Consider the following 24149-nt stretch of genomic DNA (forward strand, 5'->3'; position numbering starts at 1 on the left):
GAAATGCAGAAAGATTACTCGCACGACCCACGCGCTCACACGACGAAAGTACAAGAGGCACCGATTGGCTGTCTCAGCAAACGCTGTGGCGGGTCAGGATAATCTTTTGCAAGGGGGGTGATGGCAATTCGGCCGGCGCAGCGCGGTCATGGTAGGGAGAGTGGGTCATGCGCTTTCCAAACCACTTTTGGAGTGAGCATTGGAAAAAGCTCCAGCCACTACGAGGGAAAGTCAACTTCCGGAGGCACTTTTGCCTCGCTCGACGTTTAACATCTCGGGAGTCGCTGCAATTCTTGTTCCATGTAACCGCAGTTGTCGCTACATAATCTCACTAACTATACTGTATTCAGAAGTTGTTCAATGTACAGGATAATTCTACGTAAACGGTTTCGATATAGTCGGGTTCAACTGTATCTGCCGCATATTTTTAGCTAATGTTTACAAGATATTACGGCATATTTGTACAAGTGCAGTAAACATCATATAAATTGTGGCGAGATTTACAAAGAACGAAGCTACCTACCTGGTCTACGTAGTGTCCAAGCATGCTGAGAACAACTTCTCTGCAATTCCAGGCAGGCATGCACAAGGGCCTGACCACGGTCAGCACTTTGCCCTGATCTTCGGTGTCCCCTCCGATGCCGCCACCGAACATGACTGTCTCGGGCCCGTCTTCCTCGTCCCCACTAGTGGGCGAGCTCTGTGGGTGCCCCAGGTCTGGCACGGGCGGTGAGTCCCGAATAGGATGACGTGGCTCAAATGCCTCGGTGGGCAGTGACCACTCCTGCTGCTGCTGTTGCATGTTGTCCGTACCTCCAGAACTAGGAACCTGCCATGTTCATTGAAAAATAAACTGAAAATACATAGATAAATAAATAAAGGTTTGAAGAGCAGCATGATATTCCTAAATGTGGAGCAATAACCATACTGCCCAGAAGTGGCTCTATGGTTTCATTTCCAGCAACAGTTGTGAGCAGTTACTGCATATATTTGAAGGCGAAAAACCTAGGTGCCTCATCAAACGTGAAAAACGACTGTCGGCATTGGGGCCAACTGGGGTCACAACTAGTTACCCCAAATATCGTACAGTATAAGCTCTTTAATTCTAACTAACGAAATTCATTGAAAAAACAGCAAGACGAGACTAGATTGTTGTAAAATAACTCAAAATATTTATCTGTGACAAAAATCCGTGATTCCTTTCTGCTTCTCTTCTTTGAATGCGATCACCATAGCCTTGTTTCCCAATGCACAAACGTGGCGGGAAGCATCCTTTTCGCCTTCCTCGAAGCTGAAGAATAGGCGCGCAACACGCATAGCCTTCATCAGCTCCGAAGCTGAGGGCCGCGTCAGGGTCTCATCCTTTTCATCATCCTCACCTACATCGACAACAGCCGCCTCTCCGTCAGTCACCTGCATGATGATATCATCGTCGATGAATGCGCCGCAGACCACTGCCCTGCGAACTGCATCGACGTAGTCGTCAAAGCTCACGTCCTCCAGCGCATCCCGCAGTCCAGCAGGAATGACCTCGGCCTCACATTTGTCGGGCTCGCAAGCTGTGCCCTCATTGGCCCCACAAAAACCACTGCGGCGGAAGCAATTGGCAAAGTTGTTGCCACGACCCAATCCCAGACCCGGTTCTACATATGCAAGGCTGTGAGCAGCGTCACATTGTAACCTTTCATAGCAGTGGCACACAACACCAAACGCTTCAACATAAGGTGCCTATAAAAGCTCTTAAGGGGGGACGCGGGGATCAAATCGCGAAATTCTCGCAAAAAAACGAATTTTGGATAAGGGCAGATTTGGATTCTGCATCACCATTTCTATCATATCTAAAAATATTTCCGCCGAAAACGATCTCAAAGTAAGCTTAAAAAATGTTTTTCTGACCGCGGATCGCAAAAAGCTGGCTGAAATCTGCGCGAAAATGGCCCATTTCCGAGCGCGATACTTCCGCGCCTTCGCCGCCGCTCGCGGAAAGCTTGGTGTCAGTGGAAAGCTTGCTTCACCGCCGTACTTCTCCCGGTGAAACCACGACTCTACGAGCTAAGATAAACGCACAAACAGAAAAAATGCGAAGGCATCCGGGACGCCTTAGACGCGCACCCATTGGTCGCTCCTGTCACGTGGTACTGAGCGCGCTCTGTGAGTGGCTGCTGGGACGCGCTTGCTTGCGCTGGTCGTCTGCTCCGCGCACGCACGTCTGCGAATTTTGCGAATCCCCTGCCGATACGCCGATACGGTCGCCGATACGCCAACTCTTCTCTAGCGCGAGGCTTAGCGCCCGCAATGGATCGTCGCGTGGGCCGGAAGCGCAGGACGAAGTACCGGACGAAGTACGCTTACGGGAAGCGTAAACGCAAGCCTCCTGTTGGGAAAACGAAGCAGTCAGCAGCGATTGAATCAGACGAACCGAGTACCGCGTCGCCGCCAAGCTACGTGTCGTCGGAAGCCGACACCTGCTCGCTGCCGATGCTCGGCAGTGAGGCCTATGACGCGGGGCCGTCAACTAGCCGCGACGTTGCGGTGCGGCCCGAACGCGAAAGAAGTTTCGTTTTCGCTGCTGCGGGTGACGATGCGGTGCCGGCTGTTCAAAGTGACGGTGAATCGACGCCTGGCAGTGACACTGAAGACCCGGGGCCATCAACTAGCCGCGGCATCACGGTGCGGTGTGAACACGAGAAAAGTTTCGTTTTCGCGGCGGCGGACGACGACGTGGTGCCAGCTGTCCAGGATGTCGGCGATCGTTTGCCTCAGCGGAAGCGCACCGTTCAAATACACCTGGAACCTCGTTTCGTGTCCTCGGAAGGCGCCGAGAAGCAAGCCAGCAGTGTCCGCGATGCACTTCGCGAGGTGTCGGCAACGGAGCGGAAGTTCGGGTTCGCGCAGCAATCGGAGCAAACATCGGCAACAAAAGAGGATGAGTTCACCCTAATTCAGGTTTCTGCCATGAATTCCCTAATAGGACCTGCACTCTGCCCAAAATGTTGTAAGAAGACTTTGTCAGTGCAGCATGGGACAAAATTGGGCCTGGCAGTAAAACTGGTACTTTTGTGTGCTTCCTGTGGCCCTATTCATTCACCTTGGTCATCCAGTAGAAAATCCGAAGGAAGGGCTTTTGAAGTCAACCTAAGAGCCATGCAAGCAATCAAGTCTATTGGAAAAGGGCCCACTGCCCTGAATGACCTCTGGGCTACAATGAATGTCTCTCATCGGGGCATTCATCAAAAAACCTATCAGGAACACCTAAAAAAAAACATTCAAACCAGGAGCAGAGGAAGCTGCACAAAACATCTTTGCAGATGCTGTGCTTGCGGTAAAAGACGTGTACAGTAAGATGCAGCCATCAAGCCCAAACAACATTACAGTTGTGTATGACGGCACGTGGCTTACAAGAGGCCACAGCTCACACATTGGGGTAGGATGTATTATTGAGTTTTACACGGGGCTTGTGCTGGATTGCACAGTCCTTTCCAACTTCTGTCTTGGGTGTTGTCAACAACCAGCAGAGAGCGACCCCAACTTCGTCACTTGGGCTGAGAAACATCAATGTCAGAAGAATACTGATGTTGGCTCCGGACAGATGGAAGTGGAGGCTGCTCTGACACTTTTCAGGCGCTCTGTCAGCAGGTATGGCCTCCGCTACACCAACATTATATGTGATGGTGACAGCCGAACCTATCTTGCTCTGTGCAAAGATGAGGTGTACGGCTTCATACCACTGACCAAAGAAGACTGCGTGAACCATGTGCAGAAGAGAATGGGCACCGCTCTCCGCACACTGGTGACAAGAGCTAAGAAAGAGGAGCCATTGGGTGGGAGAGGTGGACTGACGCAGGAGTTGATTAAAAAACTGACCAGCTACTACGGGTTAGCCTTGCGAAAACACACAAGTGTTCCTGACATGCAAAGAGCCGTGATGGCCACTTTTTATCACGTCACGTCCACCGACGACGAGCCTCACCATGAGCTCTGCCCACCTGGCCCTGATAGCTGGTGCAAACATCGTTCAGCACAGGCCAAAATGGAGCCAGCACCACCTCACAGGTATAACCTGTCGAAACGTGTAGCGGAGGCTCTGCTGCCTGTATACCAACGTCTCTCTGACCCGCAACTGTTGGAGCGATGCAAAGGCAACAAAACTCAGAATGCGGCGGAAAGCTTGCATTCAGTTATTTGGTCACTGACTTCAAAGGACCAACACGCTTCATTGTTCGCAGTGGAGACAACAGTACATGAAGCAGTTGCACGCTACAATTTTGGGAATTTGCGAGCCTACACTGAAATGTGCAAGTCCGTGGGCATCAAACCTGCTAGCCTCGCCCTTCAAAGAGCTGAAGAAAAAGACCAGCAAAGAAAACGAAAAGCACGCAGTGCAGAAAAAATGGAAGAGAAAGGACGTAAGAAGACCCTCGCAAGCAAAGACACAAAGTATTACAGTCCCGGGGCATTTTGATGGACCTTTACTGACTGTTCAACTTTAACGCCAGTTTTCTCAGAAACGTGTTTTGACCCGACTGTCCAGCTTGCCACGATGCTTGCATGACTATGGCTTGACGGATTTTCATGTGGTTTTTTGCATTGTGTTCCTCAGTGAATTTTCTATGTCGTGACGTTTTCATATTTGTTAATTACTACCTCAGTATTTTTACTCCTAAGCTAATTTCACATTATGATAACGACCACATTTACAAGCATGTATACAATGTTCTCTGTAAAATAAAAACAGAGTCATAAAAATATTTGCAGAATGTCACGACATCAACCATCCCAATGGCTAAAATATAAGAGCAACTATAGGCTTCTACCATGTTTTTTTGTCACACCAGGCTTTGGGCAAGTTTGGTAGTACACTGATGGATAAAAAAATTTATAATGCCAGAACTACTGGAGATAGCTGAATGAAACTTTGTCATTTATCATTTAGCGCAGTTTCCAGTAAGCATGCCAAATTTCATTGCTCTACGACAAAAACTAAAGAATTTCACTTTCGATCCCCACCTCCCCCCTTAAAGTTCTTAATGACCCCCTGTTCCATTGGTTGCAAAGCTGCCGTTGAGTTCGGCGGCAGAAACAAGAGCTTGATTGCCTTCAAGCCCACATTCAACCACATGTGCTGAGCAGTTGTCAACTACCAAGAACACCCTTATGTTAGCTAATTAAAATTTGCTACCGAGCTTTAGCAGCCGCTGTCTGAATATTTCCGGGGTCATCCATGCCTTGCGGTTGGCTGTATAATCTGCCGGTGGTGTGCAGAAGTTCTTGAAGCAACGAGGCTTCAGGGCATTCTCTACCATCAACAGTGGTAGTTTTTCGGTCCCAGTCATGTTTGCTGCGACCAAGACAGTAACACGCTCTTTACTTCTCTTCCCGCCAGCACAGTTTTAGATAAATGTGCGCCTCTGTAGATAAACGTTTTGCTTGGCAGCAGCTTATAAAATAATGAGGTTTCGTCGGCATTAAATATATAGCGTGGCGAATACACGTGAAGGTTTTCTTGCAAAGCACCGCTTTGGCCCTTTGCGCATGTCTCGCTGTTCACTTCTTTGCCTTTACCAGACACGGTGCGGAACACAATCTCGCGCCTCTCTCGAAAACGATGGAGCCAGCCCTCTGAAGCTTTAAAATCAGGTGAAGCGCATAGTCTGCCGCCTTCGCCATAACGATAGGGCCACTCAGTGAGGTGTTTTGGCTCCTCACTTCCTTGATCCTCATGAACACTTCGTGCTCCGATTCCGGGTGCTTCGCCAAGTGAAGTTTCTTGCGACTGTTAGTGAACGACGATAGTTATAGCGCGAGGACAAAACGACAACACAGAGACAAGAAGGACACGAAGGACACGAGTGCTAGTGATCAAGAAGTAGTCGTCGCAGTAGTCGCCCTTCTTCGCAATAGTCGCAGTAGTCGTTCTTCTTCGCAGTAGTCGCAGTAGTTGTCCTTCTTGTCTCTGTGTCGTCGTTTTGTTCTCGCGCTATAACTATCGTCATGTCATACCAACTAGTCCAAGCTGCCACACTTCTATGTTAGTGAACGCATATGTTGCGTAGGCCTCCTCAGTCGCTCTCTCATTTTTTTTATATACATTGAAACAGTGCTTTTTGGGATGCCATGCCTCTTTGCGATTTAAAGCTAGCTTGTTTTGCTACTGTCCACTTGACGAAGAATTTCTACTTTCTCCTTGAGCGTTTTGGTGCTCTGTCCTCTTCCGCGAGAAGTCATAGTGAGCGTAGATATGCTGGGTCCAGCAGCCAAAGGCAACATCACTGCACATAGTACAAAACTCACGGCACTGCAGTGAACGACTTGGTTGCTCTGATGCACACAGGCCCTGGCGACTGAATGTGCTGTACACAAAGAGCACGGAGACTACACAGGGGCTCTTCGATTTTCTACTTCTGGCTGTCCGCGGGCTGCCAGAACTAGCCTGCTTGTTTTTCTCGGGCTGCTCCGTTTCCCCCACAGCTCACTTCTGGTTGGCGTTCGTTTTTCTCGAATTGGACGGTTCTGGCGACCCGCGGGGAGGCTTTTGTAGGTTTTGTGCTAGAAGACGCCGAAAAGGTACAATACGCGCTCGGCGTCATTTTTGTGAGGACTCGACGGATTGCAATGAGGGCACTTGAGGACTGCACCTTTGCTTGTAATTACACGTGGCGTTATCTTCTAAAGCCTGTTCCACCTTTGGAAATGAGGTGATTGCGATTACTGTTCATCGCTTTTGTTATGTTTCCCGTGAAGCTTCCTCCTGTGAACAACGCAGTGAACTGTTGCCTGCTAACTGCGTCGTGCACATGCCTCAAAAGTTATGTACTCCACGTTCGTACGCACGCGTAGACACAGCTTTGGAGTTTTTTTAAAATTTTTTTTGCAGTAGTCGTTTGTGGAGCCGTTCGTGCTTTCTGAGCACTTAGCGAAGACAACTGTGATCGAACTAGCTCGCTCCGTTGTATGTTTGCGAGTGTGAAGTTCTTAGAACTTAGGCATGCGCTAGCTGGCTGTTTCGTTCGAGGATGCAACAAGTGATTGTGCGAGCGTACGAAGTAATACCCCAAATGCGTACGCTCGAGGATATTATTTTAGCTTTTTGACGAGCTTAGCTACGTATTTCCAAGCGGACAGTGCAGAAAAAAACCAACGCGCATGGGGCACATTGTTTCGTTTGCTGCCACGACGGTAGAGCTTATTTACGTTTACGCTATCTGTCCCAGTGTTCAATATTGTGATCTTCGGGCAGTATCGGGTTGTCTCGAGTTCCCTACACACATGACCACAACGCTGTTTCCTGTCCAGACCGGAACTAGCTGACTGACCCTGTGGCTAGCTCTGGCTAGCCAGAGAGGTGCCGGAGGCCTGAAAATTGAACAGCCCCACATACACGTCCGGCACGAACCACCACACAATGTGAAGAGAGAGTGCAATGATGCCAGTGACGGCATGCATCTAGGCGCTGTGCTCAGTGCTCGCGCCATCTATGGTCGAGCCATGAAAGCTTGCGGCGGCAACATAAAATACCACTACGCAGCGGCACGCTGTTCGAGTTATCGATAGGAGAACCGATGAGCACGTGAATAAAAGAGTTGGTTAACCCACAGATGCTATATATTATGGCAAAACCATGAACATCAGTTCCAATTAACGCAGTAGTTCAAATTAATTAGTTGAAAATTAACGAGCTTTTACTGTAATGTGATGACATCACCATGTGACGTCATCATGACATCACAGATTGCCAAAATTAGTGGTGTCCCCATGAAATTTCACAATGTGACATTACACGAAAACACGATCGCATGGCATATGGGCTGATTACGGCCAAGGGAAGCACTCATGCTTTTGTGGCTTGTGCATGATCACAGAGACAGTGTGTAATGTAAAATGTCATGGAATAAGCATGTGTAGCTGTTGAGCAGGTATCATTGAATGCAGTGAGCTTTAACTAGTCATGCAAGCTATCGCAGTATTGCTGTACAGTCTCATCGCATGGAATGAATATGGTAGTAGATCATGTGTGCTTACCTGTAGGTTGCAGGAGAACCCCTGTATTGAAGCTACACTGTCATCTCCGAACAGGAAGTCACCCGGTGTGTTGGCCATTCCACTGGCAATGTAAGCCAGCGTCTGGTCATCCTCAATGCCGCTCGAGGCAGAGTCCTCGCCCGTGGTCTGCTGTGCATCGGGTCCTGCCTGGGAGCCCCTGTCCAGACCACCCTGTCCGCTCAGGTGCCGGCTGACCACGGCAGGCTTCTTGCCCCCGCTGTGGTTGCGGTTGCGTGCGTTGCCACTGTTGTGCCGGCTCGTGTGGAAGTTGCTCCCTTCCTGCGAACCTGCATGCATGTATGTTTGTATGTTTGTACTGTGCTCAGAAATTGATATGAAGAATAAGTTTTTTTTTTTCTAGAACAACTGCTATAAGTAACTGCAGGCGATGTGGCAAATGTGGCTGCTAAAGGCAATGGTGGTTATGATGCAACTCTTCAAATCAAAATTATGCTGATATGGCACAAACTGTAGACGTTGGGAATGAAGCTAGACGCAAAAAGTGAAACATAGAGCCCCGCGTTTCAGCCCACGTGTACTGTACCTTGTGTTTCAAATATCTTCATTTTGGAGTTCGTTTCAGTCTAACTTGGTTGACAGCTATAAATAGTAACAATAGACACCCCATGCAAGAAATTACATGTCGTAAAACAATATTATATTGTTTAATGATTACTCGTGTACTGTATTTACTGGCATAATAGGCGCACTCACATAATAGGCGCACCCCCAGTGTGGTCGCCAGAAATCTGATTTTTTTATTTCCACACAAAATGAGCACTGCCCGAACTTAGCCCTGATTGGTAGTTTAGCACCAAATTTGCACATTTGCAATTTAACATCCTCTTACGTTAACTGAAGTGGCAAAAATGAAAGCAACTGTGGCAAAGAAAAGACCATGGCAGCGCTGCACCAGCTCCGCGGGCTTGCCAGTGAAGAAGGGTGGTTGCCTAGGTGTCGCTATGGTGCCTAGTGTCGCCTTTGCACCAGGGCCGGGGTAGCTTCGCTCGGCCAATGAACAATCGCGTCTCCGTCAAGTGCTCATTGAGCTTCCTGTCCAAAAAAGTGTCGTCGTTATCACCTTTGCCACCTCGTCCGCAAATTTAAAAGCTTTTTGGCATTCCGCCGCGAGATTTCACTTTTGTTGTCAGTGCGGTCACTACGCGGACTTGCACAAACTCTGTGGACTTTTATCGCAGTTGATTTCCTGGCCACAAATCTAAACATTGTATCACGCACACTACTCCAGGATCAATGCTTGAGTGCAATCTTTTAGCTGCCTATCTTCATGTTGTCTTGTACAAACTTCTCGGGACAACATGCCGAATCGTAGGCTTGGCCTAATCACTGCTCGGTGGCGGTCACGGGCGATCGAAATTGCGGTTTTGTACGGAATCAACTCTTTTTGATGGCTCTACTTAAAGAAAATAGGCCTTGGGTGGCGCTGCAACACTCAAATGGTGGTTCGTGATTCGATTACAATGTCTTGAATATGGGATGCAAGCCCGCGAAATCAAACGATTAGTACCAAGTACAGTGCACAAAATTTTGGTAGTAATAATGCGCATAATCTAGGTGGCCTAAACGTAATCGGCGAATTTCTGCGATGGCGCTTTCTTGCTGTACTTTTTTTTTTCGCCTTCATTTCGTTGGCGATGTGGGTCTTTCGATGTTAAAATTTCGGAAATATGAATGCACAACCAACGCATGCCTCAATTCTCGGACAAGCGAGACCACATGCTCAACATGCTTTGTGCTGGTGTAGCCTATGAAAAAAGTTGTTTTGGATGTAGGGCGGATATTCGTGACTTCAACGACGTATGCATTATTGGCAGTTTATGCTGTAAATGGAAATGATATTTTTTGAAGTTTTACCCCAAGAATAGGTGCATCCCAAACTTGGAGCTGGACTTTCTGGAAAAAAGTGCGCCTATTATGCGAGTAAATATGGTATATTAAGTTGCACACTCCATTTCTTGAAAGGTTGATGTGCCATTAGCTGTGTGGTTGAGAAATCCCCCCCAAGAATACTTTCTTTTTTTTTAATTTAAAGAAACTTGGAGAAAATCAGGACTGTGGCCCTTAGACAGGAAAAAAGATATACAGTGAAACCTCATTAAATCGTACCCACGTAAACAGTAGTTTCGTTTTAAAAGTAGTGAAGTCAAATCCCCGACTAGGCAGCCATTGAACATAATGCATTTTGTATCCGCATAAGCCGTACCAGCTTATCACGTAAGTATCGGTTAATAAGTAGTTTATCCAATTTTCGTTGTGCACTCGCCGCGGCATGTCATCCCCCACTGGGCGTCCCGACAGAACAGCAAGCCCCAGAGATCGAAACACGCCTCGCTTGTTTGTGTTGATGATGATGGCGGCTGTGTTGGTGAGCACCATCTCTAGGATTTTTCTGCAACAAGAAGCACTCGGCCGGCTAGGCTTCTGGTGTTGCCCACGCGATGGCGCTTTGCACAAACACACAAACACAATGATAGTTATAGCGCGAGAACAAAACCACGATACAGAGACAAGGAGGACACGAAAGACAGAAGCGCTCGTGTCTTTCGTGTCCTCCTTGTCTCTGCATCGTCGTTTTGTTGTCGCGCTATAACTATCGTCATGCCATACCAACTAGCGTCATGCCAGCCTAAGCTTCTACACGCAAGCACGGTCTGTGCTTGCTTTGCTTTCTTTGTTCCTTTGGTGCCGTGCATAGGAGTTCTCTGGTTGATCCATGCCATACAGCTCTCGCGTCGTTTTTCACGTGTTGTGCATGTGTGCTTGTGCTGCTTCGTAAAATTGGACATAATTGGACAGAAATCGGACATAACTCATGCTATTGAAAGTGGCACGAAAAAATCGGCACTGGTACGCGAAAAAGACCTGCCGTTAACCACGGTGTGTGGAATTTGGAATTCCAGAGAGAAGTTGCTCGGCAGTGCTGCTGCAACTGCGGAAAGGTGCCGGCTATGCGGTTCGGTGTTTTCGGATGTAGAGGAGGCGCTGGTGAAGTGGCTAAAAGCTGCACGGTCAAAAAAACTGCCTATCAGCAGACCCCTGCTCGTGGAGAAGGCTCTCGTTTTTGCCTCGCAGCTCAACCATGACAACTTCGTGTGCAGCAATGGCTGGCTGGCCAGATTTAAGGCGAGGCACGGCATTACCACGAAGACTGTTTCGGGAGAAGGTTCTGCTGCTGACGTGGATGGCGCGGAGCAGTGGCAAAATGGTCAGCTGAAGAACAACTTGGAAGACTACGCACCTGATGACATCTTTAATATGGATGAATTGGCACCATTCTTCAAGCTGCTACCAGACAAAACGCTCGCGTTCAAAGGCAAGACGTGCACCAGCGGCAAGCATGCAAAAGACAGAATATCAGTGGCGTTTTGCGTAAACATGACTGGAACCGACAAAACTCCGCTCCTCGTGATTGGAAAGTCGGCAAAGCCTAGATGTTTCAAAGGCACCCTGTTGCCATCAGGAGTCATCTATGGCAGCAACACCAAAGCATGGATGACGGCAAAACTCTTTGAGAAGTATGTGCGCCTCATCGATCGTCGTTTTCCGGCTAAGAACAGAAGAGTTGTTATTATTTTAGACAACGCTTCGGCGCACGTCGCCCTGGACAACCTAACGGCTGTGATGTTAGCGTTTCTGCCACCAAACACAACAGCGATTGCCCAGCCCTTGGACCAAGGCATCATTCGAGCTGTAAAACAGCTCTACAAGAAGAATCTGCTGCGCATATTTTTTTTCGCCATTGAATGTGGCAAATTATTCTCCATCATCCTGATTGGCGCGATTCACCTGCTCGAATACTCGTGGCGGCAGGTTGAAGCAACGACAGTTGAAAATTGCTTCAAGCGTGCTGGCTTCAGTGTGTGTGCAGGCGACGCAGATGACGCCAGTGACAGCATCGACCAGACTTCGGACATCGTAGACGAAGCTTGCAAGACTCTGCTAGCTGAAGTGTTAGAGCGGCAGGGCGTTACAGAAGGCATTTTTTTCCCCGACTTCAGAGACGCAGACAGCGATGTGCAGACATCTCCGGACATGTCCGACGAAGCCATTGTTGCCTCGGTTGTCGAAGTGTCGCCAAATGATAAGTGATGAGGACGACATGGAAAGCGACAACGGTGATCCAGGTCCGGCAGTGGCCAAAGCTGCGCCTTGCGTCAGCGTCATGCAGGTATTTGCCGAGAAAAGGGGGCTGGCGGAAAAGCTGGCTTACAGCATAAGTGAGTTTGAGGCCGCTGTCGTTGCTGCTAGGCCGCCGCGTCGTCAAATGAAGATTACAGACTTTGTCACGTGAAGTTAATAAATTACTGCACGTTTTTGTTCTTTCATCGCACTCCCTGAAGGTTTCTTTTTTTGGCAGGTAAGTAAGCGACCTAACGCTATTTCGGCTAATCAGTACTACCGTTTAGTACATACTTTTTCCGAGCTCCGGCCAACTACGGTATAACGAGGTTTCACTGTATAGCTTTATTCTTTATATATATTTTGAGTGATACCTTGTTTGTACAGGGACTTTGTCAAGCTGTTTTATACAGCTTTTTTCCTCTGTCCCAGCCACTTACTGTACAACTGTATATGGTAAATAAACTAAACTCAAACTATGTGCTGATACAGGGAAAAGAAAAACCTTTGTTTTGCGGGTTAAGGTTCAATCCTACCACGGAGCAAATAAATATTCTCTTGCTTTCGATCAAAGGGGCCAGAATCAAGGCAAGAATAGAGACTAACTATCGCACTGTGCCTGGTACAAGGCAAGGAATGTATCACCTAAGGCAGAGGAAACACATGACACACGCCCGCACATGACTGTTTTCATCCTACTTTTTTCTTTTTTTTTGTCTTAATAGTAAGTATGTTTGTGAGCTAGACTGGCATGCCTGGTTTGAAGCATTGTTGTCGTGACGTATCCCACATGGCCACTACGAGTTGAAACATAACCGTGAAACAAAAACTATATTTCAGGATAGACACTGAGATTTTTAGCCACTTCTGCAATTGTTATCGACATGTTAGAATTCTGGCACCATATTTCCTTCAATATGATCCGAATTTGAGACATGGAAAAGATTTTGTTTCAAAGAATAATGTTTGCTGACAATCTTCCATAAACTACCTCTTCCTCTTCATGTCTTTATCTTTGCCCGGCACTACTTACGGAACTAAACTGTGTGACGGCGACCTGCCGGCAGAGGTGGGTTTGAGCCCCTGGCCTAAGATAACTCACGCCCATAATATTGAGGTACATACGGTAGCTACGGCACCCACTTACTGCGCTCAGCATCGCCCCTGGCCGCAGAGTCGAGAAGGCCACCAAGATTGAGGAAGTCGGCCGGACCGCTGGCTTGCAGGGTGTAAAGGGCCTTAAGCATGCGCCATGTCTGTGCCACCTGGTCGCGTCCCAGGTCAGCGGCCACATTGGCATTGCGGTCGCACAGCTCCCCGAAGGGACGCCCTGACAACTGGTATCGCAGAGCGCTCTCACGTAGCCAGGTCAATGACAGTGTCTGCGATAATCATGAATGGCAAGTCAGTAGGCATATATGAAGACCGGCTTCCTGGTTAGAAGTGACGCCGAAGCAAATGATTATTAGCATAAAATAATTTCTACACAAATTAGAGAAATAGCAAGATTTTTATAGTAGTAGGGTGCATGTTGCAAGGGGTACAGTATGCTATGTTTTCAAGTTTGCTATGAATAGCTCGTATGATAGTTTCAAAGCTAACCAGGAAGGAGATCATATGATACTTTAACCATAACAGCATGATTTTTCTCTGAGTAAGTAGTTCAGTGGCAAAACAGCTCCACACAGCAGTGAAACTACTTTTTGAAGTTTTCAAGAAGGCTACGTGCATTAAAATATGTCTACATATTCATCAACCTTTAATATGTACTAATTGATAATTTTTAAATTTGTAATTCTTGTCAAAGCGAATTCAAATACCAACAAATTGGAATGCAATAACGTTCCACAAGGAGTCCATGACATATTCATGCCTCAGAATCACTGTCTTACACAGATGAAATTTTGGCAGCACTTGAGTACTGTAACAAGTGGCCTCAACTGAGCCTCCTCATAACAGTACAGCAACTGGTACATGGTATAAGTGGTACTTATATGATACACTACCTCAACTTCCTTGTTGGTAAAGACACATAACGTGCTCTGTGCGTAGCTGAACTTGTCGCCAAGGTTTGTGCTCTTCTTGAAGACTGCCGGAAACCTGGCCGATGCCGGGTGTACGGGCCCTGGCCGAGACCTGCTGCTCTGCTCGGGAAAAAAACGGTCGCTAGATGCAAAGGCTAGGTCTCCCGATGGGTTCAGCACGTGGGCCACCGAGAGTGAGTCGGCATGTGTCGCCGGCTTGATGGCGTCGCTCATGACATGCTGGAACAATGTGCTGTCCTTGCTCGTGGACAACAACACGCCAGAACTGTTTCGCCATGCAAAACCTATGGCAAGGCATGAGAAAGTGCAAAGACGGAATGTTACATCTCCCTTCCATGGGATAGCCATGCAACCTCAACTGAACTGGTGGCTCAGTGGCTATTGCACTTGGCCTCATAACATGAGTTTTTATATACCAATAGCATAGGCAGCAACTTACAACAGCCCTATGCGATTGCTATAGAATATAGTATATTCGGAAGTTGAAACTATAGCACAAAAAAAGGTCTCCACACAGAGGAAGACAACAACACTGCACAGCCACATACTAACAACTACATTTGATGAGCAATGAGGAACACTTAATAGAGTAAAGCTCTGCTATCATGCACCAATTGAAACTGTACTAACTGTCCAAATGTCGCTGCCCCAAATCCTTTACTGAGCCTCTACAGAGCCTTATGTATTTGCCGACCGCTCAGCCTCAGTGGCTTATCGTATGCCAACCAGTTAGTGCTTACCACCCTAACTGCAGCGTTGCATTTCGCTGAAATGCTACAGACTCATGTACTGTGCAATGTCATTGCACAGTGAGGAACACCAGATTGTCAAAACACCGACTACGACATGCCTCATAATTATATAGTGGTTTTGGCATGTAAAACTCAAGATATTATCTTTATTACTGCTTACCACATTCAATTCATGTCACATAAGAGTTAAGTCATGGTATGGCCGATACCGAAATGAGCCACAAAAGGTCTGCCACTTTAACTGTAAGTGCAGAACACTTTAACTGTAAGTGCAGAAAACAGCCGACCAATGACGCCAACTGCGTCGCACCAGGAAAGCATGAGAACATTATGGTAACGATTAACAAATACACTAGTACGACTTATCGCTGACAACCCTATCACAATACATAGTAAGCATCTTCAGCTGTCATTTCGGTAGTGCCTGTGGTGCAATGCTGTTGACAATGTTCTAAGCATACAGCCTACATATAAAAGGTGAAAGCAGACATATTCTGTGCCACAGTTTTCTGCTACCTTAAAAGCGCTGCGAGGTGGAGTATACTTGCAGAAACAAAAACATCCCACTCAAAAGTATATACTAATTGTATTGCTACAGTTCTGTAGCAGCCAAGATAAAAATGTTTGATGTAGTGTCTGATCTTTGTCGCAATGATACATAGTTTTCGTACATCAATATCCGCAGAAAAAAATCCACGGTTTGCTTTGTTTTATCTGACAATTTCTTATATCTGTGTTTGTGAAATAGAAATTAAACTGCACAAAAAACTTTATGGGGATGGTGCCAACCTATTTGTGACTTGAGCATTCTATGCTGCAAGCATTTCTTATAGCTCCACGTAGCATGATACATGCACGTAGATCCATTTATTCTGGTTAAATAATTTAATATCATTAGGCTTGTACGAATAGTGAAATTGAGGTTAGAAGCAAATTCAAAACAAATGGAGATTCTGGTCGAATAATTTCGAATCAAATTCGAATTGTATATATGACATATAAAGAAAAATGGGCACATTTATCATGACCTAACTAACCTGCAGAATATATTTAAAAAAAATTGAAATAGGGCCTCTATGCAAATTCAGTTTTTTTTTGTTCGAAAGAAGTCGAAAGAACTTTGAGCAGTAGCAGGATTTGTCTTTCAGCAGAATGAGAGTCATAACCCTTGAAATAGGTAACATTTTAAAATTTATTATACTTAGAACATATAAGCTGTCATAACTAGCTTTTAAGCTTAGTAAAATGAATTGATTTAAGAGTAATATTTTTATTTAAAGGGCCGTGCGACATTTTTTCATGTAGCTATGGAATGAATACACTAAAGAAGCTAATTTATTGCCTCATGAATTCACCGCCCCAAATATTTTTAGAATCCGTCTAGTACACGCGTAGTTGCAAAGATTTCTTGCACGCTGCAAGTGCATTCTCTCTTCTCGTTCCGACGAAAGCGCTGCAAGCTAAGCAGGGAGGGATGGCACCGGGAAAAAAAATACGTCACACGTGCTTTTTGAGCTTGTGGAGTCATTTTCCGAGAGAAGAGAGCAATTTTTAGCTGACCTTGAGAATGCATTGTGAATCGCGCACCACGTGCTGCGCTATATTGTTTAGCTTGTGTGTCCTCGGTAGTCTCAACTACCGATCGGCAGCGTTTTCTGACAATGCTGAAAAAGTGTTGCAGGGCCCCTTTAAATTATAAGAGGGGCTTAACGGCAAAGCGGGTTTCTCCTGAACATGTGCTTTCATGGTTTAGCGCCCATAGACTGCAGTGAAACCACCTTTACAGACAATATATTCGGGTCAATATGCATTCCTTCATTCCTTGCGAATACTTCGAAATCTTCAATAATATAAATTTGAATCGAAGCGAAATCGAATATCCTACTATCCGTTCGAATATTTGTTCAAATATTCGAATGCTATTCGAAGCATTCGAATATTCACACAAGCCTACATATCATCTCATTTATGTGGACAATTTTCGATTTCAGTTTCTGGGTGCAGGGGGAGTGACGTAGCAGCAGAGGTGGCTTGGTCACGTGACCACACGAAGCTGTGACACACGTCGTGCTGAGTATCGTCTGCTCTCGCACACACGTGCCACATGAGCAGCTGCAAAGCAAACGCACCGCTCACTGCAGCGAGGTTAAAGGCCTCCAGACCTCCGCCATGTACATACTGGCAAAGCAAATGCCCCGCTTGCTGCGGCACCCAAGAGGCTTTGTCGGTATGTACATGGTGGAGGTCTGGAGGCCACTCACCTCGCTACAGATCTTATGTGACGTCACTACTACTTTCACTGTACTTCCTATAGAGCTACGTCATTGTTGGACGCGCTGGCAAGGGGCCTTCGATCGGGAGAATGAGCATTTAGGTACACCTTAGAAGCGAATTAAAATACAGTCGACTCTGATTTTTCTTTGAATTTCAAAGAAGTTTGAATTATCAGAAGTTCTCAGATATATGAATATGGGCTAAGTGACGCCACACATTATGATTAGGCAATGATTTTATCACATTCAAAAATTTTTTAGGCATTTCTAAACCCTAACTGCACCCAATGAACAAAAAGCGGAGGTGTAAGGTCCACAAGTTTATTGGCCATTTACTGCTGATCAGACATTTAAAAACAATCATGAATTGCCAATTGCTTATTTGCAACATATGCCCTCAGCACAAACCTCTTTATACAAGTTGAGAAGCATAACGCTTTACCGTACATGTCATCATCATCATCAGCCTGTCTACGTCCACTGCAGGACAAAGGCCTCTCCCATGTTCCGCCAGTTAACCCGGTCCTGTGCTTGCTGTTGCCAATTTGTACCCGCAACCTTCTTAATCTCGTCTGCCCACCTAACCTTTTGTTTCCCCCTACCCCGCTTCCCTTCTCTGGGAATCCAGTTGGTGACCCTTAATGACCAGCGGTTATCCTGTCCACGTGCTACATGCCCGGCCCATGTCCATTTCCTCTTCTTTACTGCAGCTATGATATCCTTAACTCCCGTTTGTCCCCTAATCCACTCTGCTCTCTTCTTCTCTCTTAAGGTTACACCTACCATTTTTCTTTCCATTGCTCGCTGCGTCGTCCTCAATTTAAGTTGAACCCTCTTTGTGAGTCTCCAGGTTTCTGCTCCGTAGCTAAGTACCGGCAAGATACAGCTGTTATATACCTTCCTCTTGAGGGACAGTGGCAATCTACTTGTCATAATTTGAGAATGCCTGCCGAATGTGCTCCACCCCATTCTTATTCTTCTAGTTACTTCAATCTCGTGGTTAGGCTCTGCGGTTATTACCTGCCCTAAGTAGACATAGTCTTTTACAACTTCAAGTGCACTATTACCTATCGCAAAGCGCTGCTCCTTTCCGAGGTTGTTGTACATTACTTTCGTTTTCTGCAGATTAATTTTAAGACCCACCTTTCTGCTCTCCTTGTCTAACTCCGTAATCATGAGTTGCAATTCGTCCCCTGAGTTACTCAGCAATGCAATGTCATCGGCGAAGCGCAGGTTACTGAGGTACTCTCCATTAACTCTTATCCCTAACTGTTCCCATTCTAGGCTTCTGAAAACGTCCTGTAAGCACGCAGTGAATAGCATTGGGGAGATTGTGTCCCCCTGCCTTACACCCTTCTTTATTGGTATTCTGTTGCTTTCTTTATGAAGCACTATGGTAGCAGTTGATCCCCTGTAGATTTCTTCCAGAATGTTTATATATATTTCATCTACGCCCTGATTCCGCAGTGTCTGCATGACGGCTGATATTTCTACTGAATCAAATGCCTTCTCGTAATCTATGAAGGCTATGTATAGTGGTTGGTTATACTCTGAGCATTTCTCTATTACCTGATTGATAGTATGAATGTGGTCAATTATTGAGTAGCCTGTTCTAAATCCTGCTTGTTCCTTTGGTTGATTGAATTCTAATGTTTTCTTTACTCTGCTAGCAATTACCTTTGTAAATAGCTTGTATACTACAGAGAGCAAGCTGATCGGCCTGTAATTCTTCAAGTCCTTGTCATCTCCTTTCTTATGTATTAAGATGATGTTAGCGTTCTTCCAAGACTCTGGTACTTTTCCCGTCAGGAGACACCTCGTAAATAGAGTGGCTAGTTTTTCTAACACAATCTGTCCTCCATCTTTCAGCAGATCTGATGTTACCCGATCCTCACCAGCAGCTTTGCCTCTGTGCATGCTCTCCAAAGCTTTTCTGACTTCTTCTATCATTACCGGTGGGGTGTTGTCTGGGTTACTGCTAGTTCTTATAGTATTAAGGTCGTGGTTGTCTCGGCTACTGTACAGATCTCTGTAAAACTCCTCCGCTATTTTAACTATCCTATCCATATTGGTAGTTATTTTGCCTTCTTTGTCCCTTAGTGCATACATCCGCCTTTTGCCTATCCCAAGTTTCCTCTTCACTGCTTTGACGCTTCCTCCGTTTTTCAAAGCGTGCTCAATTCTCTCAACTTCGAAAGCTCTGCCAGTTCTATTTTGTCTGTTGTACTTGACACTTTCATGATTTGACGCTTCTTAATTAGGTTCTTCGTTTCCTGGGAAAGCTTGCCGGTGTCCTGTCTAGCTACCCTGCCTCCAACTTCCACTGCACACTCCGTGATGATACTCGTCAGATTATCATTCATTGTATCTACGCTAAGGTTGGTTTCCTCGCTAAGAGCCGAGTACCTGTTCTGCAGTGACACTCTGAATTCCTGTACTTTCCCTCTCAGTGCTAGCTCATTGATTGGCTTCTTGCGTATCAGTTTCTGTCGTTCCTTCTTCAAGTCTAGGTGGATTCGAGCCCGTACCATTTTATGGTCACTGCATCTTACCTTGCCAACCACTTCCACATCCTGCACGACTCCTGGGTGTGCAGTCATTATAAAGTCTATTTCGTTCTTATTTACGCCGTTAGGGCTCCTCCATGTCTACTTGCGGTTTTCTCGTTTTCGGTAGAAGGTATTTAAAATACGCAGATTATTGCGTTCTGCGAATTCTACTAGTAGCTCTCCTCTGGCGTTTCTAGTGCCGATGCCATACTCTCCTACTGCCTGGTCTCCAGCCTGCTTCTTCCCTACCTTTGCATTAAAGTCGCCCATTACTATAGTATACTGTGTTTTCACCTTACTCATTGCCGATTCCACGTCTTCATAGAAGCTTTCAACTGAAGCGTCATCATGGCTGGATGTAGGCGCGTAAGCGTGTACTACCTTCATTTTGTATCTTTTATTCAGTTTAATTACAATGCCTACCACCCTTTCATTAATGCTATAGTAGTCCTCTATGTTGCCAGCTATGTTTCTGTGAATTAGGAACCCTACTCCCAGTTCTCTTCTGTCTGCCAAGCCCCGATAGCAGATGACGTGCCCATTCTGTAGCACAGTATAGGCCTCATCTGTCCTCCTAACCTCACTCAGCCCTATTATATCCCATTTAATGCCTTCTAGCTCCTCGAATAATACAGCTAGACTTCCCTCACTAGATAACGTTCTAACGTTAAACGTTGCTAAGCTCAAGTTCCAATGGTGGCCTGTCCGTATCCAGAGATTCCTAGCACCCTCTGCTGCTTTGCAGATCTGACCGCCGCCGTGGTCAGTTTCTCCGCAGCTGGTGGGGACTGAGGGCCGTGAGTTAATTGACGAATGCCTACGGGAGGGGGTGGCCAGATACTGCACCAGGGTGGCCAATCCTTCTCTGGTGAGATCTCACCAGAGAAGGATTGGCCACCTGTACAGGATTACCGTACATGTGCAGGATTACCGTACATGTGCTTCATTTAAACATTTTTTTACTACCAAAGCCTTTTTCCTCAAACGCCTAAGGAACTTATTTGGCATTTTTAGGCTGTTAAGATTATATAAACATGCAAAGTTTTAAATGATAGTGGGAAAGCAGCAGATATTTTCCGGTATGGAACTGCAAAATGTATGAATTAACCAAATAACGAGTTTGAATTAAGAGGCTTTTGAATACATTGAAAGTGTAGAGAGCCAACCAAAAAATTGAATATTGTTTGAATTACCGTATTTACTCGATTCTACTGCGCCCTCGATTGTAACGTGCACCCGGTTTCCACGACAAAAAAAAAAAAGTAAGACATCGATTGCAACGCGCACGCATTTTTCTCGTTGGCCCACACGATCGCACCACTCGGGAAAAAGACTCCTTTCGGGAGCGTCTTCCGTTTAAATATGAAGTACGGGGGAAGTTTGTGCCTATCAGACGTGCAACGGAGCATTGCCGTCACTCTAGTTTTACCGTGGCCCGATGTCAGCACACGAACTTGCTTCGCCCCCTTCTTCTCGACGGTTGTGGTGCCAGGCATGTCGAAGTAAAGAGGCGTCTGATCGGCATTCCCGATTTGCCCAACCAAGCAGGGAGCCGTTGTTGTGCCGCAAGTTTAGGACGAACCTCTGAAAACAGAAGCTTTTCTTCGTACTCCTCCAGCAACTTTTGGCATATGCCCGTTCGCCTTCAAAGGGAAAAGCCTTTCCTCTTCATAAAGTTAGTTAGCCAGCACCTGCTCGCTTTAAACTGGCTCTGCATTAGCCCTTTTTCGAAGGCTAACTGCATAGCCTGCACTTGGAGCAGTTCTGTCGTCACGGGCCGCTGTGCCACTCACTGCTCAATCACATACTGCCGAGCAGCTCTTCAATTTGCGGAAACCGACCCTCCTGTGGTCCGCTGAAACCTTCGGGTGAATCTTTGTTGTCAACAATCTTCTGCTTTTGTTTCCGCCAGTCCCGCACGCACGTTTCGGGAGCTCCGAACGACCGCGATGCAGCTCGATTTACGTTCGTTTCGGCACACGCGATGACTTTTCTTTTAAAAGCGGCATCGTGGTGCACTCGTCGAGTTTTTGGAGTCGACCCTTCCATGCCGTCGATGCTAATGCACACCAAGATGACGAACTCCTCAGCACACGTACGAAGTGCCGCACATGGGAAACACATAGGCAGAAATGGCCGACGCGCCATGCCGACGCACGAAGGGGGCGGCCATTTTGGAATGTCGATGGCAATAGAATGAACGTATTCATTTTTTTTTTTTCGTACTCGATTCTAACGCGCATGCAATTTATGAACTCGCTTAACCGGAACAAAGGTGCGCGTTAGATTCGAGTAATTACGGTAACCGAGAGTTTGAATTATCAAGGTTCTACTGTATATTCTAAACACTTGCTGTGTCCAACTGTTCGTGTGGAGTGTCCTCGCATACAGAGAAAACCCGCAAGAGGCTAGTTATAGCCTCGAAATTCGATGGTGACCCCTTTAAGTGTTATCTACACCGCTACCTGTTAACATGTTAACCACAGTTAATGTGCCTAACTAAAAACTACAGCAATGTAGTAGAAGAGTAGAGAGCATGCCACTCACAAATGGCTCATTGATATATTGAAGGCAAGCCTATAAATAAAAATATAACGACGAAAAGCAATGAATGTAGTAGGCACGGCACCTGTGGCCACGTCTTTGTGTTCAGTGAAGGCAGCAAAAGGCACGTAGGGGCGTCGCGTGTCCCAGATGTTGATGGTGCAGTCCACCACCAGCGAGCTGTTGGCAATGTGGTACTTCTTCTGAGGGCGCCACTTGATGTGTGCCACTGAGGCGATCGTCTGAATGCACTGGTGCAGCACGGGTTTGTAGCTCACGTCCCAGATCTGGAAAAGTCCTCCAGTGAGACTGGTTCGTGAGCAAGCCTTGCCATCCTACCAAAAGCTCTGAATCAGATGGCAGAGCAACTACACTTGAAAAACAATGGTCTTCAGTTTAAATCCAGCAGCCACACGAAAGACCTCACGCTTGTTTTCAACAGTACAGTACTCAGGGATTGAAATAGGACAATTTAAAGCTAAGCAACACACACACACATTTCCAGTCTTCAATTCCGGTCGTATCAGAGTAATTTCAATCCGAACGCATCATCTGGAGCGAACATTATCTTTACAGACCAGATTCCTCGCAATCTGGCTTTGCTATCGTGAGTAATTGCACATACCAGCCTTTAATCTAAAAGAATATGATGTCATTTTGAATCTGTGACTACTGTACATACAAGTTTCATAGTAAAGTCGTGTAGACATCTGTTTCCCTATTATATAAAACTTACTTCACCTTGCAGACTTCCACAGAAGTTTTCGACCACATGTCTCTGCCTGTGGGCATGCAAAACACGACAACGCTACAACTTTCCCTTATGGTGGAGTGCTGTACCACGGAATCATTTTCTACTCAACAGTGCACAACTAAAACTGCTTACGAAACATCACAGTTCAGTGCCGTAGCTGGACAACTAGCACCAACTTTTATACCTCCGAAGTTGACATTGTTTCTAGTGGGACAATATTTCTAGTGGACAATATTGCATCAGTAATTTCTAGGGCACCTTTGTTGCATCACTGTAAAACAAACACCCTTACTCTGTCTATTTTGAACACGTCTGGTGATATGTCAAACACAGAAGATCAACCTAGATAAACGTTTAATGAGCACCGAGTTTGGCAATTTACTAGGGTCTCGTGTCAGTCATACCAAGAAATTTCAACAAAGATCACAAGTTTGCATGTAACAAATGTGTCTGATGAATGGGACAGGTATCCCCAAAGCGCTCTTCAATGAACCACATACACCATGCTGGTGTAGAGGATACGGTGCTCTGCTGCCGATCTAAAGGTTCCAGGTTCAGCCCCGGCTACGGCGGTTGCATTTCAATAGAGGCGAATGCTAGAGGCCAATGCACAGTGTGACTGATGTCAGTGAACATTGAACAGCACCAGATTGTAGAAATTTCCAAAGCCCGTCACTACAACGTGTCTCGTAATCATATTGTGATTTTGGGACATTAAATAAAAGATATTGTTATGATTAACCAACAACTTTTTTGAAAGCCAAATTTCTGTACACCCGACGCTTACCTTGATTGCCTTGTCCCTACCGCCAGTGGCGAGAAAACGTTTCTCCTCCGGGTGCCAATCGCATGTGAACACAGGCCCGCTGTGTGCCGTGAACTGACGTTCGCATTTGTCCGAGCGCCTCAGGTCCCAGAGCTGGACGTTGCCATTTTCTTGGACAGCCGCGAAGGTGAAGTGGTGGTGCGGGCAGAACTGTACGTCCCTCACACTTTCCGATGAACTGCGCAGCACGAGGCAGAAGTTATTCAACGAGACTGCATGCCCCATT

At 46.3% G+C, this 24149-nt stretch overlaps 1 protein-coding gene across 2 annotated transcripts in view; it reads right to left on the minus strand.

Moving 5' to 3' along the window:
- Positions 1–24149, minus strand: part of LOC142801957 (GATOR2 complex protein WDR24-like) — a 65594-nt gene that overhangs the window by 38988 nt on the left and 2457 nt on the right. For both annotated transcript variants that reach the window (XM_075887567.1, XM_075887568.1), the window contains 6 exons: positions 23885–24101; positions 22429–22630; positions 14187–14509; positions 13328–13562; positions 8020–8327; positions 524–829 (listed from right to left, as the gene is read on the minus strand). In XM_075887567.1, coding sequence (XP_075743682.1) covers positions 524–829; positions 8020–8327; positions 13328–13562; positions 14187–14509; positions 22429–22630; positions 23885–24101 — 1591 coding nt within the window. The remainder of the gene's footprint in view (positions 1–523; positions 830–8019; positions 8328–13327; positions 13563–14186; positions 14510–22428; positions 22631–23884; positions 24102–24149) is intronic.

This window comes from Rhipicephalus microplus, chromosome 1, assembly GCF_043290135.1.
Source record: "Rhipicephalus microplus isolate Deutch F79 chromosome 1, USDA_Rmic, whole genome shotgun sequence".
NCBI lineage: Eukaryota > Metazoa > Arthropoda > Arachnida > Ixodida > Ixodidae > Rhipicephalus > Rhipicephalus microplus.